Source organism: Garra rufa, chromosome 25, assembly GCF_049309525.1.
Source record: "Garra rufa chromosome 25, GarRuf1.0, whole genome shotgun sequence".
Taxonomy (NCBI): Eukaryota; Metazoa; Chordata; class Actinopteri; order Cypriniformes; family Cyprinidae; genus Garra; species Garra rufa.
The window spans coordinates 19,399,105-19,422,925 of NC_133385.1; the positions used below are offsets into that span (position 1 = coordinate 19,399,105).

The window sequence follows — 23,821 nt, forward strand, 5'->3', positions numbered from 1 at the left end:
CTATTCTCGTTTGTGTCCCATGAATAGGTAATGAGTCCCGAAAATCTCAGAAAACAGAAATGGAGGCCGAACCTGCAGATGTGGATGGCAGTGATGTGAATCATGGAGCGTACACAGAAAAGGTTAAATATGTAGACAAATCAAATCAACAAAATATGTGTCTCCGTGTACTATTTAATAAAATTCTAGTGCATTTAATCTATAAATAACTAGAGGTTTTGGATATGGTAAGATTAAACTTATTTTAGTGAATGAAGTACCACATTTTAGCTATCATGTTGTTAGGGTGGGTACACAAAATATTATTTTATCCTTGCTTCAAGAAAATCCTCAATCTATCTGCTTTCTAACAGCTTCATATGGCCGTAACATTTATCTTAAACGTGGCTTTAAGCACTATAGATTATTAAAGTTTCACTTTCACTGTGACAAAGGCAGTAAATGTGGTGCGGGAAACTATTAATTGATTATTCTTCAATTAATTGCACTATAAATTACACTACAATGCAAAACACAGTAAATTGATAAACTGTTCGGCGTGATGACGTTTAATGCCTCCGACAGGCCCTGTAGTCCCATTTAGCAGCATGCTAGCAACCATCTTTTTTAAGAAACATAAGAGTTTAAAAATTAAAATACGAATCAAAAGTAGGGTTTAACTGATGTTTTTTTATGTCATATAATAAAATGTGAAAGGATTATGAGTTTGTGTGAACGGCAGACCTTATTTTAGGGGATTTAATCAAAATTGTCATGCAAAAATCCATGTAATAGTTCCACCCTGTTTTCTCCAGGCCAAAACAATGCACATATTAGGTATTATGAATGTCAACACTTTATTTAATTGATGCTAAATAGCAAATTAAATTGTAACCTTAGCTGTGAACTCTGTCATTGAGCATTTGGGCTACTATATTTTAGTTCTTCATGTATATAGAGACATATTATTTGAATGGGCATGCAGGCTGTGCTTTGTTGTTCTGCCATGTCCTTGTGGTATCTGGGAATATTTTACAACTACAACTTACAAACATATACATAATTAGTATTCTGCAGTTTTAAAATAATCTTTAACTTTACCAACTGTTTAATATTCAGTATATTTGTCATCTTATAGTAGTTTATCACTTTGGTACAATGTTGGATAGTATATGGTTCAGAAAATTTATTGTAATTATCTTATCAAAATCTAACTTTTATCTTTTTTTATATTTATACAGATGCTGGAATCCAGACATTTCTTCACCTGGGGCCTTCTGGGGATGGCAATAAACCAAAAACTAACCAAGCTGTGGGAATACAAACCTGTAGACCTTTAGCTGGACCACTACAATTGATGTTTTGTTTCTTATGCCTGTTCAGTGTTTTAATCAGTTATATATGTAATTGTTTCTTTTTTTCTGTTTGATTGTGCATGTCAGTAACATTTTTTGTTCCTATTTAAATAAATTCTGTTTAAATAAAGATGTTTCATTGTGTACCATTTAACATTTAAGGCTCAAGGTGTGAAATGTGCAATGCACTGCAACTTTGTAGAGTGTAGTGTCTCACATGTGTCCTGTATTTAAAGATCAAAGATCACATATTAAAATATTAAATATGCATGAAATATATGGTTTCATATATATCTAATCTGTATATAACATAATAAAAAAATGCATATATCTCACATATATTAATAATTATATATATTCCATATATGGCAATACATGTATTATACATACATAAACATATATTTTTGTATGGGGTAGACTTATATGTCAATATATGAAATTGTTCCATTTTCTAATAGGAATCATATATGGATATGGCATATACAAGACATGTATTTAATACATGGGTATTTCATATAAGCACATATATTACATTTCTGTATGGGCAGGAACGACATCCATCTTGCGTGCAGACTCTGGCGTTGCAGCCATCTTAGGAACACAGGTGTGAGGAATAATCAATTAACATAACAAGAACAGGAAACTGACCATATAAGGAAACACAGGAACTAAGGCTGGGGGGAAAACACGGAACATGTATGTGACAGGGTGATTTTGAAGTTGGAAGAAAAAATTATTATTATTTTTTTTTTAAATGAGAGTTTTTCGCCCTTACCTGCCTAACATGCCTTTTTGAACCAAATTACACAGACGAAGAACTAACCATGCACGACTTTTTCAACATGATTACATAATGCATGAAGACAAGCATGTGCATCACAGAGCTAGTGCAAGACAAGCATTTGTGGGTAAAAAGAAAACGACCGACCATTTCACTAGATATGACCTTATTCCTTGGCTAGGATTGCTCTTTGAAGCTGCACTGAAACTGCAATTTGAACCGTCAACCTATTGCGCACCATTGAAGTACATATAGAGTGTTTTCACAACGCGTCATCAATCTGCCATATTGGTGGCACTGAACGTCAAAAATGCCACTGAACTATACAGAACTTGCTGATTATTATTATTTGGGGTGTTTTCTATTTTTCTTGGACCAGACAATGGAGATATGACAGGAAGTGAGTGGGAGAGAGAGAAGGGGGGTGTGTTTGGAAAAGGTCCACAGGGCGGGATTCGATCTCGGGACACCCGAGGTGCAACTGCACCATATGTCAGCGCACTGCCCATAAGGCTACCGGCGCCAACAAATGTAGCTGATTATTGCTGCTGAAAATGGTCAGTTGTCATGAGCTGTACTAATCGGTCAGACCAGGAATAACATTTGGAGTATATAGACTGCCAAACGTTATAACAAATCAAAAAAGAGAAGAGTGCAAAAAACTGTCTGAGGAACAAAAGGCATTTGTGGTTGGCCAAACTGAACCAGGATTTCCAGGGCAAGAATGTTTGATAATTAATTAATTTATGAAATTAATTAATTAATATTGCTTGTACATATCTTTACCACCTATTAACTTTAGTTTTTCAAAATATTGCATCCTTTCCTGCTTACTACTCCTTCTCTATATGATTAAGCAGTTTCCACACATTTTTTTGGATTTAGACAGCATAAATTATCCGTGCAATCCATGCTGTTGTTTACATCCAAGTATCGCCAATATGGCCGCGTAACTGGTTAACTGACCAAATCGTGAGGTAAGTACAAACCCTCTATATAAAGAAAAATCCTGGAATGTTTTCCTCAAAAACCTTGATTTCTTTTCAACTGAAGAAAAAAAGACATGAACATCTTGGATGACATGCGGGTGGGTAAATTATCAGGATTTTTTATTCTGGAAGTGAACTAATCCTTTAATTAGAATGCTTTGGTTTTAACAGAGGGTTTATTTAATTGGTGATTTTATTCACATAAGATCACAGCAGTTAAAAATAATCACTGCTGTAGTTTGGAGCAGATGGGGTGTGAGTCAAACTAGTGGTTCTCAACTGATGTGTTAGGATCCAAAAATGCAGGTCTGCATGGAAAGCAAGCAAAACAATGATAAATATAAAAATAATTAGCAAATATCCATTTAGTCATTGGAATTTGAACCAAATTATTTGCTAACAAAAGTCCTCAAATGGGGATAACTGACAGACATTATAGAGGGTTTGCACTTATGTCACAATTTGGTCAGTTACCCGGATGCACAGCCATACTGGCGATACTCAGATGTAAACAGCATGGATGCATGGTTAATTTACTACTGAATACATTGTCCAATTATTTTTGGCACCTAGAAGAAGCTAGCTAGATTAAGAATTTACAAATTAGCATAACATTAAAGGATTGCAAGATGAGCATTTGTGGATAAAAAGTATATACAATTATTTTTTTAAATAAAAAATGACAGATTGGTTCACTATAAGACCCCTATTCCTTGGGTGGGATCGTGTAGAGCCCTTTGAAGTTGCATTTTGAATCTTCAGCCCATTGATCCCCATTGAAGTTCACTATATGGAGAAAAGAAAATCCTGGAATGTTTTTCTCAAAAACCTTAATTTCTTTTCGACTAAAGAAAGAAAGACATGAACATGGATGACACGGGGATTTGTTGTGAAAACCTGGCAACCCTGTTAGGCTGGTTTTAGCTATTTTTTTTCAGCAGGGTCTATAGTACTCTATAGTGTTTTTCCTGGTCCGATCGATTAGTTCAGCCCAAAACATTACAATAATTGACCATTTTCAGCAGCAATAATCAGCAAAATATCCGAGTTTCATTCGGTTTAGTGGTATTGTTCACATTCATTGCCGCCAATATGGTCAATATTGATGATGTGTCGTGAAAACCCTCTATTGGGAGGCTGGTCTACAGTCCACATAATGTGTTAAAAATATAAACGTAAACATTCACCCTGCTGAAAAAAAACAGCATATGCTGGTTAGGTATGTTTTGGTGCTGGGATGCTGGTTTTAGCTGGTTTATGCTGGTCCTTAGCTGGTTAATGCTGGTCCTTTGCTGGTTTATGCTGGTCATGTTGCTGTCCATGCTGGTTTTTTCAGCACTCATATTGAATGGTTTGAAGTACAAAATTGACTGTTTTTAAAACATTTCCTATCAACTGTTGTCAACATCCAATTTTGGTACCTAGAAGAAGCTAGCCAGATTCAGCAACTACAAATTATAATAACTTTAAAGGATTGCGAAACAAGCATTTGTGGTAAAAAAAAAAAAAAAAAAAAAAAAAAAAGTATATAAATACTTAATAAGACAGGTATTCCTCAGCTAAGATTGTGTAGAGCCCTTTAAAGCTGCATTTTGGACCTTCAACCCATTGGGCACCATTGAAGTCCACTACATAGATAAAAATCCTGGAATGTTTTCTTCAAAAACCTTAATGTCTCGACTGAAGAGAGAAAAACATGAACATCTTGGATGACTCGGGGGTGAGTAAATTATCAGGAAATTTTTATTCTGGAAGTGAACTTAATACATGTATATGTTTGGCCAACGACTTATTTGTACAGTAAACATTTTAGTATTCCTTGATATCCAATGTAAAACAGATGGCCTAAACCATTAGTACTGCTGAACTTCATTGGCTGTCAACAGCAGCGCGCGCTGCAACATGGTGCGCGTGTCCCTCTGGCTCTATGACGCCGTGCGCGCGTGCTGCTGCTGAGCTGTAAACCCGCTGTCAAACAGTGCGGACAAGCGCGGGAGATATCCGCACAGATCCGAACAGCTGCAGCTCCCTGTCACATAAGATGTGCCGGAGACTCAAAGCCGAAACGTTATACGGGAGATCATTCCGCCCGGCTGTATGAGAGCAGAACCGCCGCCAAAAGCGTAGAGGATTTGTGCCTGTTTCACAAGTGGGGATGTTGCGATGGCATGCACGAGGAGAACCAAAACTTTGGTGTCCACGTGTGTGATTTTAAGCGGCATGACCAATATTTTGTGTCTGCTCTACGTCGGATGGATCACCAATTATGTGTCTCATAACGGCAACGTCAAAGTTACAGGGAGGACGCACGAGAAAAAGTTTGATGATGACAACAGAGGAGAAACGCTGAGGATTATAGAGAGACTGGACAGGCTGGAGAGTGTTGTTAACCAGCACATCCAAGGTAACGTGGTTTTAACATGACAGCATGATTTATATCTTTTTACAGTTGCTGTATATGAAGAACAATACTGGTTTAAAGGGGCTTTGCACTTCAGATGCTGATGTTAATGAGTCTCTTTTATGGCTCTGTTTGTATATGCATACACAGATTAATTGAAGATCAATCATAATGTTATAGCACCTCTATCTGGACTGTATTCAGCTCCCAGCAGATTTCTGTATTCAGCTGGTGCAGTGTAAACTCAGGTTTATTGCAGCTAGAGAGAGGGGCATAAATTTAGCACTTGGCAAAGTCCTGGCGTAAACATCAGTCCCGCGGCTGGTGCCATCATGTTGCTTTGCTGGACTCAAACAGGACAGCTGGGAGTGATGATAACCTGCAAGAGTTTGAACAGCTTCTCATCCCAGATGATTAATCATCATTAGTGTACTGTTGATGTCAATCTAATTCAGTAGTGTTAAAAAATATGGCCTTGGAAATGCAATAAGGGGGGTGCTGTCTTCAAAATAACCCGCCGTTTATGCCTTAACAGGCTTTGTGTGAGGAATTGTATTTCTGTAAAGTATTAATGCATGCGCTAATCTTGTTGAGAAGCATTTGGCCGGATTTATGGGATATGTTGGCCTGTACCATAAGTAGAGCTCCTGTGCTGAGCTCAAGGTCTTAAAGCTTGCTTCTCGCTCAGTGCAGTCATAGTGAAGCCATAAATGTCAATCAAAATACACCCAGTACACCTACACAACAAGGCACTTAAGCGATTGAGTGCATCATGCTACATTACATACTGTATACAACATTTTCCTTCCTCACTTGTCTTAAAATATTTCATTTAAGGTGAAATGTGTCAGTCTTTGGATTTTAAAATGCCATACAGAGAAAACCACAACCATCTGTAGTTTGGTTTTACCTAACAAGTGTGAACATTGTGGCTTTTTAATGCTGTTAAAACAGCTGAATGGTCCGACAACAGCAGCTTTGGTTCAGCCAATAGAATGAGTTTTGGGACTATCTTTTTGGCCAACCAATGAAAAAGAAAGAAAATATTCAGAGAAACCGGTTTGAAAACAGCTATTGTTTTTGCATTTCTGTTTGAAGACTCACAATTTTATTGTCCAACATAATATTTAAAAAAACAAGTATTGCGTTTTTGAGGGAAAATTATGAGAAATTTTTTGCACTTACGACACGATTTGGTCAGTTACCTGGATGCACGTTAATATCACCAATACTCAGATGTAAGCAACAGCATGTATTGCATGGTTAATGTACTACTGAATACATGTTACTACTGGTGATTTCTGCTGTCTAAACCACAGAATGGAAGCTGCTAAATCTTATAAAGAAGGACTTAGTAAGCGAGTAAGGGCACAATATTTTGACAAACTAAAGTTAATAGGTGGTAAAGTTACATACGAGCAGTATTAATTAAGAATTTAGCCTAATATTTCACCTACTTGAAATACACCTACTACGGAAATGATAAGAACAAACACAAATTCTTTCAAGATTCTTTCCCTGGAAATCCTGGGTCATTTTGTCCAACCACAAATGTCTTTTGTTCCTCAGTCAGTTTTTGCACTCTTCTCCTTGGTTTGTTAAACTTTTGGCAGTCTATAGTACTCTAAATGTTTTTCCCAGTCCAACCAATTACTACAGCCCAAAACATGACAATAAACTAAAACTAAACTATGACAATAATTGACCATTTTCTGCAGCAATAATCAGGAAAATATGCAAGTTGTAAGCATTGCTTACATTCAGTGCCACCAAAATGGTCAATTGATGACGCGTCGTGAAAACACTATTAACACAAACTGAGAGTACTGATAACAATCAACAAGTATTGAGGACAACTGAGGGACTCATATGCAACTATTACAGGTGCAAACACTCACTGATGTTCCAGAAGAAAAAAACCAATGCATTAAAGGGATAGTTCACCCAAAAATGAAAATTTGATGTTTATCTGCTTACCCCCAGGGCATCCAAGATGTAGGTGACTTTGTTTCCTCAGAAAACACAAACGAAGATTTTTAACGAAAACCGGTGCAGTCTGCCAGCCAAATAATGGACGTGGATTGGCACCAAACCTTTAAAAGTAAACAAAAACATGCACAGACAAATCCAAATTACACCCTGCGACTCGTGACGATACATTGATGTCCTAAGACACGAAACGATCGTTTTTTGCGAGAAACTGAACAGTATTTATATAATTTTTTACCTTTGATACACAGCCACATCCATCTGTCCTGAGCACGAGCTTATCATCCGGCTCGTGACATGTGAACGCCCTCTGGCGTAGAATACGCAAACGCCATAAGGGGAAATCAGTGAAAAGTCCCGGATGAGTTTGCGCAAGCAAACGTAATCTTTTAGCTTTAAATCGGTTTGAACAATCAGGATAAGCGCAAGTAATTACCATTTTGAATAGCCGCTATACCCACAATCTCTGTGCTCTATGTAAACAATGAGTGTTGTATACATGCGACAGATCGCTTCCGGCACCGGTTTTCGTAAAAAATCTTCGTTTGTGTTCTGCTGAGGAAACAAAGTCACCTACATCTTGGATGCCCTGGAGGTAAGCATATACACATCAAATTTTCATTTTTGGGTGAACTATCCCTTTAAGAGCCAGGGGGTGAAAACTTTTGAACAGAATGGAGATGTGTACATGTTTCTTATTTTGCCTAAATATCATATTTTTTTTATTTAATACTGCCCTTCAGAGGCTACAGAAGAAAATTACATGTTTCCCAGATGACAAAATAAGTTATATTTACCCTGATCTTCAAATTCAAAAAGTTTTCACCCCCGGCTCTTACTGCATGGTTTTTCCTTTTGCAACATCCGTGAGCATTTGAACCTTCTGTAATAGTTGCATATGAGTCCCTCAGTTGTCCTCGGTGTGAAAAAATGGATCCCAAAATCATACAATCGTTGTTGGAAAGGGTTCAAATACACAAAAATGCTGAAAAACCAAAGAATTTGTGGGACCTGAAGGATTTTTTTGGAGAACAGTGGGAAGTTAATTGTTCAGGACAAACAAGGGACTCATGAACAACTATTACTAAACAAAAAAAAACACACAGCTGTGGATCATTTAGGTAAGAACAAAGTATTAAGAATCACTTGCTCCTCTGTATTTTTAGAGAATAAGTCTCAGTGAAAGAAGTAATCAAGACACTTCAGATTTGCTTGCAGTCTCTTCTTTTTTACGATAACCAAAATCCATTAAAAGTGAAGAGTCCGGTTTTCACGCCCATCTGAACTGTCTGATTGCATTGTCATTGGCAGAGACCGAGGCTGGACCTCCAGGTTTGCGTTGGCACAAGCAACAGCGTTGATGTGCTGTCTTACAGAGAGAACGAAATAAAGCAAGTTCTTCCCTTGTAACCCAGTTTAAATTAGCAAATGTGAACTTGTCCACTGGTTAGTGGAAGGTCACTATGGAAATGCCACGTTTATAGTGCTTTGCTTGTGACGGCCCGGGATACAAGATCTGGTGTTGTGGCATTTGAAATGCTGAGTGTAGGACACTGGAGAGTTAGGGAGAAAGCAAGGAAAACAAGTCTACTTTTTTGTAGTATATTGGTATGTCTGATATAAAATATATGTTTGACGTTATTAGCAGAGCTTTCATTCTTTAAAGGGATAGTTCACTTAAACTGGAAATTCTGCCATTACTTACTCACCCTCGTGTTGTTTTAGAGCCAATAGAAGTTATTTTCTTCCACAGAACAAAAAACAATGTTCAGTCTGTTCTTCCCTGTTGTGAAATATATCCAACTGATACAGCTTATTGAACAAGATCAAATGTCCTTGGACTTGATTTTGTTCATTAGGAATTGTTTGGAATGTTAAATGAATTTGAATCAAAAATGATATGCACAGATAAATCATTAATAATAAACTTTGCAGTATTCCATAAATAAGAAATTGACCCTCTGCAAAGACCCGCCCATTTACATTACTGTTGCTATGTCTGATAAGCTGCGCCGCTCTCACGTCACACATGTTCATACACAGTGAAAAATACATTGCAGAGCAACAGACAAGACAGAAATTGTCATTTTTTAAAAAAGAAATTCATACAATAAATATTTTTTCATTGGCAAAACTATTAACACCAAAGCCCTCAATTGCTCCTGAACTCATAATTACAACTTGTATTTTCTTGTAAATTACAACTTGTATTTTCTGAGAATTACGAATTGGACCAGTGACAGCTGTACCACTTGACCGCTGCCAGGTTCATTTTGGCACTACTTAGGCACTACCTCTGAGTCCCAGAACATTGAAAGCTATGAGTAAAATGTCACGCGTTGTCATCTCAGAATTACAGTAATTGGCGTGAAAGCAGCATAAGTTCCTCTATAAATTGCCAATCGGCAATTTACCCTTCACAAAGACCCGCCTCCCTTCAGTAATATTGCTATGTCCGACAAGCCATGGGGCTCTCACGCCATACATCACAGAAAATTCCATTGCAGAGCCAAGAGGAAACTGACAACACGCATACAGACAAGACAGAGCCGATTACTTTAGGTATGAAACAAAGACTTAAGAAATTCAAACAATAAATACTGTTTTGTGGCACTTTAATGTGTCGTGACAGATCACTGTAGCGCCTCTGTTCAAGCGGCACGTGAGCCAATCATCTCTTTTCCTTTATTAGACTAGTTTACTAGCACAAAATAAACATGAATGAACAACAAAAGGTTTTAGAAGGTTTGTTTCAACCGAGGAAAGCCGTCAATATACACAGTTTTAAAGTTCAAGTCGAATGATGTTCAAATTTCAAATTCAAATTTCCAGCAAAGGGTCAATTGTCAATTTTGATTATGGTAACTTTAATAAGGCACCCAAGAGTGTCAGCTTAAAAGTACATTGTAACTCTTTTAATTTAAAAAGTACTCGGAAGACAACATCCTGATATCTTAGGTTTTGCCATTGCATTCCTTTGACACCCAGCACTTTACACTCCAGGCCTGCAGATGCTGCTCTAATTCTGTATTTTAGTGACAGTTGACAGTGTAAAATGTGCCTACTGGGCTGCCATTGTATTGGAATTACCAAATGGATATTAATTGAATTGTCTCCTAAAAGAGTAAATAGTGAAAAGTTTCATGTTTGAGTCAATTTATTTATTTAATAGTCCCAGCTTAATTTGCAGATGTTTAAGTAAGCCAGTCAATTAAAAAAAAAAAAATCTGCAGACCTAAGAACCAAAGACTGTATAAATATTGCTATCAATGGAAGAAAGTGCAACTCGCTCTCACGCTATACATTATGTTCTCACACAGAAAATCGCTGAGCAAACAGGAACCTGACAACACGCCAGACACAACAGAACAGGTTACTTTAGGTATGAAACTACATTTTTTTTAAGTCTTATCGCTGTAGTGCCTCAGTTCAAGCAACACATAAACCGATCATCTCTTCCTTTTTATTAGTTAAAGAATTAAATAAACGAATGAACATTTGAATTGTATCTACTTTCAACCGTAGAAAAAAGTCAATATACACCATTTTTCAAGTTCAAGTCCACTGACGTTAATCTACTCTCCTGTTTGGTTTGTTTGTCGGTCAACAAAATGGCAGATTCAGCGTCATGATTTGTCAGATCGCCTGTCAGTCAAACTCCCAGCTTGATTTGTCAGATATCTTTAAGTTAGTCTTGCATAGCCAGACCTTCAGACTTGACGGCAGAAGGCCTGGGAACCTTGGCTGCTTTGAATGGCCAAGGCCTGCCCAGGAGGCCATATGACTGACCAAGCAACCAATCATGTTTCATCAATAACAGACCGGTGTGTGAAACTCTTAAACATATTAGAAATATTGTAAGCAGCGTACTTTAAATATTTCCCATACTTTTGAAAATCCAGTGTTTAGTTGATCCTGATAAACGCTTATTGTCATGGTTGTAAACACGGCAACTTTCTTCTTTCATGAAGGAGATTGGCATCATGGTATCTTTGTTTTCAGGCGAAACGTTAAAGAATGCAACACACACATCTCCCAGAAATCCTGTCAATCAACCAATCTGATGATGACTTAGAAACTTCTGAAGTGTTTCCAATTTTGTGTGCGATGTGCATCAGATGTTCAACCAACGGTCCGAGGGCGTGACGACTGAGACTATCTTTTCACGATATGGTGGAATAAGTCCCACTTTATAAATAAAAGTGCCAATTAGCAATTAGTATAGTCATTGTGTCACTACAGCTGCTGTTATAAGCTCTGGATGCCACAGAAACAGTCAGTTTCCTGCATCGTGTGCTTGAGATTATGCACATTGGTAAACGCTTTCTTAATGCTATTTAAGCATTCATGAACAGTTCATTTTACATCGTATTTAAATGTGAGTGTCAAGTTTTTAAGATTTCAGTATTTCCCCATTTAAATAGATAGGAGTTAGTCATGCTTGAAAAAGCTGCCCGGAGGCCTTTCAAATATGGCCGGCAAATGAACTGACTTCTCTTGAAAGAGCTTTTACTATGGTGTTATGAAAACATTGCGCTGTTTGTTTAAACACCCTGAACAGCCCGACAACAGCGACGTTGACTCAACCAATAGTGAGTTTGGGGTGGAGCTAACTGTGTGGATGACCAATAGCATGCCAGGAGAGAATTTAAAGGAACCTGTTAGACAGTTTAATAATGCAAGTGAAGTATTTAAATTTGTAATCTTTCTAAAGTGTAGTACAGATCATTTTAACACATTTGTACCACATTAAAATCCATCCCAGAGGTTTCCCCCCTAATAAGTGCTTAAAATGTGAAAAAAAGTCCACTGTTTCCATCTGGGCCTGCTCATACTTGCTCCCCTCTTCTTTGAAGCTTTCGAAAGCATGGCCCTTAACTGGATTCAGTGTATAGAGAGTACAGTAGAGTCTTGTATTCACATGCTCATGGGTGATTGCTGTGCAAACAACTGCTGAGTTTTCTGTACATCTAAAGAGAACGGCAGCGCTGTACCACACGAGAATAACTCACCCATTCTCTTCCCATTTTCACACAGCTCTGCACTGGAGATCAGCAGGGTGCCTGAGTGCTATAAAAATCCCGCCTTCGTACTATTATCTTTTCTTCTCTGTGCCCTGTTCACAAGTTCATAAGTTCATGAGTCACACTTGCGAGCCGAGTGTTACCACGCTAATTTATTTTGGACTGTCTCATTACGGTGCGCCTGCCTGACAATTAACGCTGGGTGTTTTTGCGCGCGCACCCCGCAGGCATGTGTTGTTCTGTCGTACCGCCTCTGTTAAATACCACCTGAGATTGTTATCGTTATCAAAAGTGTTTTTGTCCACAGTTCTCTCATTATAGGATAGGACGTACAAGGGCTCGTTTTAACGCCACGCTTCACTTGCTGATGGGAAATGAAGGAGAAACGCCAGAGGGAAGGAGTGGAGTGGGAGGAGGATACTTGATCGCATGGAGGTCACAATGCACACTGGAAAAGTTGCTGGATTTTTCTCAGAATGTCTTGATTGGCTCTTTAAATGTGTTGTAGTTAATTAAAGGCGGGTAATTGCCTAGACACCCATCAGATTTCGCTAATTAAATGAGTTGTCTCTGCGGTGGAAAGGCGTGCTCTGTCTAGACAGTGAAAAAAAAAGTAGTACCAGCAGTTTATTTAATGCAGTCTTGCTATGAAGAAATGTTTTTCTTTTTTATGATAAATTTCGATAAGGCTTATACACTATTTTATTAGTTTTCGCATATCTGTATAAACTGGGATCATTTCGAGAACGTTGTCATCTGTACATGAAACTTTTCAAAAGTGTAAAGAAAAGAACATTTTCAGTACATCACTGTAAAACATGTAAACAAGTTTATTTAAGCTTAAAACATAGATTTTAAAGAGATTTGCTAAAGCTCACATTTAAATGCTAATAAATAAGTATTTTAAAGGGTTAGTTCACCCAAAAATAAAAAGTCTGTAATTAATTACTCACCCTCATGTCGTTCCAAATAAAACCTTTGTTCATCTTCAGAACACAAATTAAGATATTTTTAATGAAATTTGAGAGCTTTCTGATCCTGCATAGACAGCAATGCAACTGAAATCTTCAAGGCCCAGAAAGGTAGTAAGGACATTGTTAAAAAGTTCATTTGACATTAGTGGTTCAACCGTAATTCTTGCTATGAGAATACTATTTATGCGCAAAGAAAACAAAATAATGACTTTGTTGAACAATTTCTTCTCTTCCATGTCAGTATCACAACACATGTCAGAATAATGCCAGAATTTTCATTTTTGGGTGAACTAAACTTTTAAAGATGAACTTTTAAAAGAGTAGTAAATGATGGAAAATGTAATTTAAATGGAAAAAAAGAAAATAAATATGTACATTTAAATATCCAATGTTAGTTACAATAAATCACCAGTAAAAATATTTGATGGTACAGTGAGGGAAAAAATTATTTGATCCCTGCTGATTTTGTACGTTTGCCCACTGACAAAGAAATGATCAGTCTTTAATTTTAATAGTTGGTTTATTTGAACAGTGAGAGACAGAATAAAAACAAAACAATCCAAAAATCGCATTTCAAAAAAGGGAAAAATTGATTTCTCTTAAAGGGAGTGCTCCTAATCTCAGCTTGTTACTTGTATAAAAGACACCTGTCCACGGAAGCAATCAGTTTCCAAACTCTCCACCATGGCCAAGACCAAAGATCTGTCCAAGGATGTCAGGGACAAGATTGTGGCCCTACTCAAGGCTGGAATGGCCTACAAGATTATCGCCAAGCAGTTTGGAGAGAAGGTGACAACAGTTTTTTTTTGATTAATCACAAATGGAAGAAACACAAAATAACTGTCAATCTCCCTCGGTCCGGGGCTCCATGCAAGATCTCACCTTGGGGAGTTTCGAAGATCATGAGAGCCAGCTGGGACCATAGTCACCAAGAAAACAATTGGTAACACACTTCGCCGTGAAGGACTGAAATCCTGCAATGTCCACAAGGTCCCCCTGCTCAAGAAAGCACATGTACAGGCCCATCTGAAATTTGCCAACGAACATCTGAATGATTCAGAGGAGAACTGGGTGAAAGTGTTGTGGTCCGATGAGACCAAAATCAAGCTCTTTGGCATCAACTCAACTCGCCGTGTTTGGAGGAGGAGGAATGCTGCCTATGACCCCAAGAACACCATCCCCACCATCAAACATGGAGATGTAAACATTATCCTTTGGGGGTGTTTTCTGCTAAGGGGACAGTATAACTACACCACATCAAAGGGACAATGGACGGGGCCATGTACCGTCACAGCCAGTGCATTAAAGCCAGCCAGGGCATTGGAAATGGGTCATGGATGGGTATGACCCAAAACACAACACAACAAAGGAGTGGCTCAAGAAGAAGCACATTAAGGTCCTGGAGTGGCCTAGCCAGTCTCCAGACCTTAATCCCATAGAAAATCTGTGGAGGGAGCTAAACGTCAACTTCGAAACCTTAATAACTTGGAGATGATCTACAAAGAGGAGTGGGACAAAATCCCTCCTGAGATGTGTGCAAACCTGGTGGCTAGCTACAAGAAACGTCTGACCTCTGTGATTGCCAACAAGGGTTTTGCTAAATCATGTTTTGCAAATACTTATTTTACTCATTAAAATGCAAATCAATTTATAGCTTTTTTAAAATTGTGTTTTCTGTTTTGTTTTGTTTTTTGTTTTTTTTGTTATTCTGTCTCTCACTGTTCAAATAAACCTACCATTAAAATTATAGACTGATCTTTTCTTTGTCAGTGGGCAAACGTACAAAATCAGCAGGGGATCAAATCATTTTTTTCCCTCACTGTACATCACTGTCATGTAAACGTACCCTCCATGATTGGAGAACAATTGTGAACAATCCATTCATTTAAATAAATAAATAAAATGTTTGACCTTGTAAGTTTTTAAACAGAATGTCATAACTTTTATTCAGATAAACAGTACGCCAGAAGAAAAGCTCTGTGGCTACTTCTATAGCATTGTGACTTTAACATTTATCCAATTATATGTTATGGCGTATTACATTTTTACAATTATTCATTCAGCAGATGCTTATATATATAATTAATAAGGCTAATATTCCCCCGGTTTCACAGACAAGGCTTAAGCCTAGTCCTAGACTAAAATGTAAGTCTGAGCTGTTTGAACTGAAAGAAACTTGCACTGACTGATATAAAAATATATCGGTGCCTTTGTTTTGTCTCAAGATGCACAACAGTAATGTTTTTTTTCTAAGCATGTTTATAAAAATTACTTAAATATCCTAATTGAACTATCTGCTAATCGTGGCTTAGTCTAAGCCCTGTCTGTGAAATCGGGCCATTATGATTATTATTAAAAAATGAATTGTTTTAAATGCTACAAGTGAATTAAAGCATTACAACATTAAAATGTAAAATATGAATTATAAGAGAAAATAGGAAGGGTTTGCTAAAACCTACATTTAAGTACTAATACATAAGTATTTTAAGGGGATAGTTTACCCAAAAATGAAAGGTCTGTCATTAATTACTCACCCTCATGTCGTTCCAAACCTGTAAAACCTTCGTTCATGTTCGGAACACAAATTAAGATGTCTTGATTAAATCCAAGAGCTTTCTGAACATTGTTAAAACAGTCCATGTAACATCAGTGGTTCAACCGTAATGTTATGAAGCTACAAGAATACTTTTTTATGCGCAAAGAAAACAAAAATAACGACTTTATTCAACAATTTCTTGTGTGATCTCACATGGACTATTTTAATGATGTCCTTACTACCTTCCTGGGCCTTGAATGAGTTGCGTTCCTGTATATGCAGGGTCAGAAAGCTCTTGGACTTCATCAAAAATACCTTAATTGATGAACGAAGGTCTTAAGGGTTTGGAACAACATGAGGGTAAGTAATTATCAGAATTTTCATTTTTGGGTGGACTGTCGCTTTAAAGATTAACTTTAACTTTAAAAATTACAACAAATCAACAACAAAAATTACTTTATGCTGAAATAAATATTTAATTTTATTATTTTTGATCATTTCTTTAGCTATCACCTAAATGCAACACTGAATGCAATATTTACTGTAATATCCTCTTGCAACTTGAAACTGAAGCAGCCATCGCTGTTTGCTCAACAGGAAACGGCTTATACCAGAGGAGGCAATATCACAAGCTGAGCGTATAAAATGCCCTTTAGTCATGTTTGAGGTTAGGATTAGGGTTAATCTTAATGCGTGGGAGAAATTTGATATGTTTTCTGTTGATTCTGAGCTGTTTTTTATAGCTCCTGTTTGCATGTGTCATCATGAGGTCAGCTGCTGATGAACAGTTTCTTCCCCTCTGTCAGTGGGCTCCACTTAGGGTGCATCCGGCTGCACTGATTTGTCAGCCCGTCTCACGGATGTCTGTCGTCCGGAGAGCAGCCCGTAATCAAGCTTGAGCTTTGGTAATCCTCAAAGCTTGAAACGATTTCAGCTTTATTCCACCGTCCAATCAGATGCGTGATGAGGGAGGATGTTAGGATGAATGACAGCATGATCTGCCTTTTTTTGGATTGATTCTGATGAAATCTGAGAACAGATGCCGATACAAATATATAGTGAGGTGACTTGTCTGATTCAGTACAGTGATTTCCTTTTAATTCAGACTGATTCGTTAAAAAGAATCAGCTAAGTTGAGTGATTCATTCACACATTAGACCGCATCTTGGCCTGTATGTTCATACCGGTAGTTGTGTGCCGTTAGCCAAGTAAACGAGGAAACACTCACTGAGCCAGTGACGCAAGGTTAAAAACCCTTGACTAGCTGAGCGAGACCAAAAAACTGTATGCGGTTGAGATGTCCTTGCTTGAATGAGTGACATTCCTTGAATATTACAGAGAACCTGTAGCATGTTAAATCTCTTGAGGCTGTTTTGGCAATTGCTTGGCAGCAAAAAATAAAATTTAACTATTCTACATAAATGATAAATATAGGAAAAGAGTCATATATGAAGATTCTTAAATATATGAAGAGTTTTTCCCAACAACTTGTTCTAAAGTAAGTTTAATATGATTTTACACTCAGGTTGTTTCAATATATTCTGTTCATATTCATTAACTTGTCATTAATATTCAGGTTAATTAACTTCAAAACAGCACCTTAAAATAGCTGTAGCACAGCAGTGGCTGTCATATCTGAGGTTCAAGTGGTTCCGTGCTTTTTTACTGAGCAAGGCCATAAGTAAATAAAGCCATAAATAAAATTTGAAAATGGCATGTACAGTCGTGGCCAAAAGTTTTGAGAATGACACAAATATTAGTTTTCACAAAGTTTGCTGCTAAACTGCTTTTAGATATTTGTTTCAGTTGTTTCTGTGATGTACTGAAATATAATTACAAGCACTTCATACGTTTCAAAGGCTTTTATCGACAATTAAATGACATTTATGCAAAGAGTCAGTATTTGCAGTGTTGGCCCTTCTTTTTCAGGACCTCTGCAATTCGACTGGGCATGCTCTCAATCAACTTCTGGGCCAAATCCTGACTGATAGCAACCCATTCTTTCATAATCACTTCTTGGAGTTTGTCAGAATTAGTGGGGTTTTGTTTGTCCACCTGCCTCATGAGGATTGACCACAAGTTTTAAGATCTGGGAAGTTTCCAGGCCATGGACCCAAAATATCAACGTTTTGGTCCCCGAGCCACTTAGTTATCACTTTTGCCTTATGGCACGGTGCTCCATTGTGCAGGAAAATGCATTGTTCTTCACCAAACTGTTGTTGGATTGTTGGAAGAAGTTGCTGTTGGAGGGTGTTTTGGTACCATTCTTTATTCATGGCTGTGTTTTTGGGCAAAATTGTGAGTGAGCCCACTCCCTTGGATGAGAAGCAACCCCACACATGAATGGTCTCGGGATGCTTTACTGTTGGCATGACACAGGACTGATGGTAGTGCTCACCTTTTCTTCTCCGGACAAGCCTTTTTCCAGATGCCCCAAACAATCGGAAAGAGGCTTCATCTGAGAATATGACTTTGCCCCAGTCCTCAGCAGTCCATTCGCCATACTTTTTGCAGAAGATCAATCTGTCCCTGATGTTTTTTTTGGAGAGAAGTGGCTTCTTTGCTGTCCTTCTTGACACCAGGCCATCTTCCAAAAGTCTTGGCCTCACTGTGCGTTCAGATGCGCTCACACCTGCTGCCATTCCTGAGCAAGCTCTGCACTGGTGGCACTCCGATCCCGCAGCTGAATCCTCTTTAGGAGACGATCCTGCCTCTTGCTGGACTTTCTTGGACGCCCTGAAGCCTTCTTATCAATGCAGTGGAAAGTTTTTTTCGGGATTAAGTTAATTTTCATGGCAAAGAAGGACTATGCAATTCATCTGATCACTCTTCATAACATTCTGGAGTATATGCAAATTGCTATTATAAAAACTTAAGCAGCAACTTTTCCAGGGCCAGTTATACCTATACACTGCTGTTTTTAATAGCAAAGCAAGCATAGATGAATACTCCAAGATTTATTTTTATATATATATATATATATACACATACACCACCACCCCCACACAGACTGTTTGAAAGAAATTAATACTTTTTGCATGTATATTAATACTAATCAAGCATGTTTAATTATTTGAAATCATGAAACTTACACAATTTAACAGAAATTTATTAAAAGTTTAACTAAAATTAAATGTTTATAGTAGGGATGCACCGAATGTTCGGCAACCGAAATTATTCGGCCGAAAATGGCAAAAAAAGCACTTTCGGTGTTCGGCCGAATAAGTAAAAAGGCCGAATAAATTTTGCCGAACAAAGACGTTTTTAATGACGCGATCAAACAGTAACCCGCGTAGAGTGAGAGGCGCGCGCTTTATGCAGCAAACATGTCAGCAGTGTGGAAGCACTTTAAAGTGTCAGAGAAAGAGGCAAAAACGGCGGCTTGCAGACACTGTTCTGCTGAATTGTCCAGAGGGGGTGCATCTGCAAAAACGTACAGCACTTCAAGTTTAATTTATCACTTAAAATCAAGACACCCGAACATCATGCAGAGTACGGGAAAGACACGGCGGCGGCTACGGCAAGAAGCAGCAGCGAAAAGGAAAGTAGTAGAGTTGTGACGTTCGCGAACGAACCGATTCTTTTGAACGGCTCATTAACATGAACGATGGGAGCCGAGTCGCGGCTGGGGGGAGCCGTTCTTTCTGTCGTTCTTTTTTTCCTACGCGTGTTTCATACAGATGCACACAAATTAGCTCCTCTGCAAGACAGAACAGTTATAGGGGCAGGGGCTGATCTCTTATTTGCAAAGTTTACAGTAGTTATAGTAGTAATATGTAGACATTTCCATTTTATTTATTCTAATTCTGTCTACAGTAGCCTATATGTCTAATACTTTAAATATTTTTTGTTATCTATCAAAATGTTCTTTTGTGATACTGTTCTTGTATAGAAATTTTCCACTAAAAGCTGTTTTGCACAGACATTCCTTGCAGCCCACTTTGTATGAATAATATAAGCCAACGTAGCTTTACACATACACACACTTTGTACTAAAGGTAAATCCAAAATATTGATGTCACTGTCTAAGCAGAGGGATGTTGTGCAAACCTATGAAACATTGTCCACACATAACAAATGAGGTAATAATCAATACTTCAGAATAATTCAATACTCATCATTCCTCCCAGTGATTATTTCCAGGATAAACTGAGATGCCCCCAAGCTGGCTTCTTAAAACTGACTAAATATTTAAAAAGAGCCAAAAGAGCGTTCTTTTGAAAAAAAAAAAATGTTCAGTGTTAAATAAATATTTTGAAATTGTATTTTTGTTATTTGATTTATTTCTCTGAAAAGCAAACCACAAAATAGTAAAAAGCACATTTTTACTATTTAATAATTGTAATGGTGAAAAAATGGACAAAATAAATAGAAAAAAATGCGAAACACCGCGTTCGGTATTCGGCCTTCGGCCTTCGGCCAAGCATTTCATTATTATTCGGCTTCGGCTTCGGCCAAGAATTTCATTTCGGTGCATCCCTAGTTTATAGCCCTATGACGTACTTTTTTTGTCTCACATTCAGTTTTATTTTTTTACCAAATTCAGTTTTTTAATAATTCAGTTTCATTTTAATAATTTCATTAAATTTTAATAACCAAAAGCATGCCTAATTTAATTGATTTTATAAAGAATTATTTAGTTATTTTATTTATTTATTCATTTCAGAAATACTGTGTTGTGGGTTCACATTTTTCTGTTAAATATTCCTTGAAACTCATATGCAGCAATTACAGGAAGTTCAAACTCTCACTGATGCTTCAGATAGAAACATGATGCATTAAGCGGGGGTGAAAACTTTTGTCTTCTGGGAAGCGTGTAGGTATCTTCTGTAGCTTCTAAAGGGCATTACTAAATAATAATAATTAAAAAAAATTAGGCAAAAAAAGAAAAATGTACACATCTTCATTCTTCATTCTCTTAATGCATTGTTTTTCCATCTGAAGAATCAGTGAGTGTTTGAAACTTCTGTAATAGTTGCATATGCATCCATCAGTTGTCCTCAGCGTGAAAAGATGGATCTCAAAATCATACAGCCATTGTTGGAAATGGACTCAAATACACAAAAATACTGAAAAACCAAAGAATTTGTGGGACCTGAAGGATTTTTTTGAAGAAGAGCGGGCAGTTTAACTGTTTAGGACAAACAAGGGACTCATGAACAACTATCACTAAACAAAACAAAAAAAACATACTCAGGTAACAACACAGTATTATGAATCAAGCGTGTGTAAACTTTTGAGCGGGGTCATTTTTATAAATTCACCTATTATTTTCTCTTGTGGACTATATGTAAATCGTCTTTCATGTGAAATATCTTATTCAAGTCAGTACTAAATAAAAAATAACATGCATTTTGTATGATCCCTCTTATTTTGGTAAAATAATGAACTGTTTGCAGATTCTGCAATGTGTATGTAAACTTTTGACCTCAACAATATATGTGCAAAAGATTTACAATACCAGCAAATGAACCTTGACTTGAAACAATGAAAGAGCCATTAGGTTCATCATAGAGCAGAAAACAAACTGTAGTGACTGTTTGTCATAGCTGGACATCTCACACACTGACCCATGAGGATTTCATGGAGACCGGGCCGCGGCTCGCCCAGCAGGCACACCTGAGGGACTGAATTCAAATGTCTCTCTGTGAGTTTATTAACCTTTGCACTGGTTAGAGAGTGCAAGAGTAGATCGCCCACAGCAGGAGCTGCATCTTAAAACTCTAATCACATATGCGCCACACAGCATCCTGACAATTGTGCTCAAGTTCTGTGCATCAGGACAATAATGCCTCCTGAACAGAAGCAGAAAACAGATCAGTGGAAATGTCTCTTGTTATCACAGGGCTGAAGCTGGAGAGCCTTTGTGTTTGTAACAATGCTCGTATGACTGTCCTGATGCATTCAGAAATGTGGACGTGTCATGTGGTTTGCAAACACAAAAATAGACGTTTCCTCGTGTCATGTTCGTGTATGGCTATTTCACAGCTTCAGATGTGTCTCGGTCTGATTTTAGAGAGTTTCATGAACTAGACTTGAACTCAACTATCAAACCACATGCTGCACTGAATTTTTTAAGGATTTTTGATTTATTCAGTTTGATAAAATTCATATTTTTTGTTTTTGTAGATCAGTGGATAGAGATGTTCCTCTGTATTATCTAGCAAGCTATTTTATAAAGTGTTGGGGACCAAATAAGCCACAGCAGACGTGTTGTAAGTGACACGCATATGAGTTCTGGTTGATTATATGTGTCATATTTTGACCGGATAATTTATTATAAACCAGTATTTTGGCAGACACTTTCTAAACATGGCCCCTAGGAATTATTTTTCTGTCACATTTTGCTCTCTGATCTGGCATTTATGTAACACGTTTTTTATTTAAATAAATAAGTAGCTCAACAGAATCGCAGATGGTGGAGTTTTGACTTTTTTTGTGTGTGTAATAGAGACCTGTGCTGGGCTGTCAGTTAAAGCTGACAGCTCACTCTTTGCATTAGGCCACCTGTTAATGAACTGACACCATGGAGAGAGAGCATGTAATTGATGTATTATTTCAGTCACACTTCCAAGTAATCATACGACACAATACTGGAGAAAAATTCTCATTACCACTGGAGATGCCAACCCAAGCCATAAAATGATTGTAACATGCTGAAACATATTAAAGCTGCAGTCCGTAACTTTTGTGTTCAGAATGTACAAAATGTATAGAAAAAGCGATTACATCATGAATCCATTTTCCAAACAGTGTTTGTGGCCTAAATCACTACCGTACACCTTCAATACATTGGTGGCCAAAATTATAAGAACACTTGTATTTTCACCAGCTAAAAATGGTTTTAAGTCAGTTATTTCTGTCTTCTGTCAGTAGGAAATATTAGTTTACATTTCCAAACATTAATTTTGCCATTAATTGTGATAATCCAGTGAGATTTCTGTTTGCACAAGGTCTCTGACAACAGCCAGTGATCCACACAGATCTGCAGTTCTGTTTATTAACCGCTAGAGCTCCATAAGTTACGGACTGTAGCTTTAATATATTAAACATAACTGAATGACAGCACTTCTTAACATAACAGTCCGTCGATTAGCATAAATCAACTGCTCATAAGACTGTCTTCATAACAATAACCTATCTTATATTTTTATTTAAAAAAAAAAGAGCATGTCCACATGTTCAGGATGAAGACGTCTGCAATCAAGCAATTAGTCCGGCTGCCGAGAACACCCTCTCTGATGGCACAGACAAAAAAATTACGCAGTGGAAATCGTATTTGCCAGATTTTCAGCAGTATGCCACTCTGGCATGGCTTTGGTCTGCAGAACAGCACTGTGCATTTCCCAATCAACTATATATGACAGGTGCCTGTGATGTACCTACTCAATATTCTACAGTGAGGAAAAAAAAAATTTGATCCCCTGCTGATTTTGTATGTTTGCCCAATGACAAAGAAATTATCAGTCTATAATTTTAATGGTAGGTTTGTTTGTGCAGTGAGAGACAGAATAACAACAAAAAATCCAGAAAAAACGCATTTCAAAAAAGTTATAAATTAATTTGCATTTTATTGAGTGAAATAAGTATTTGATCCCTTTGCAAAACATGATTTAGTACTTGGTGGCAAAACCCTTGTTGGCAATCACAAAGGTCAGACATGGTTTGCACACATTTTAGAAGGGATTTTGTCCCACTCCTCTTTGCAGATTCACTCATAGTCATTAAGGTTTTGAGGCTGACATTTGGCAACTCAAACCTTCAGCTTCCTCCACAGATTTACTATGGGATTA

The 23,821-nt window shown here is 37.5% G+C and overlaps 1 protein-coding gene across 1 annotated transcript in view; it reads left to right on the plus strand.

Annotated features, from left to right (window-relative positions):
• The first annotated feature begins 5,102 nt into the window (after window positions 1-5,102).
• galnt18a (UDP-N-acetyl-alpha-D-galactosamine:polypeptide N-acetylgalactosaminyltransferase 18a) overlaps window positions 5,103-23,821 on the plus strand; it is a 97,256-nt gene continuing 78,537 nt past the window's right edge. The window contains exon 1 of the mRNA XM_073831623.1: window positions 5,103-5,508. Within this exon, the coding sequence (XP_073687724.1) occupies window positions 5,268-5,508 (241 nt within the window). The 5' untranslated portion in view covers window positions 5,103-5,267. The remainder of the gene's footprint in view (window positions 5,509-23,821) is intronic.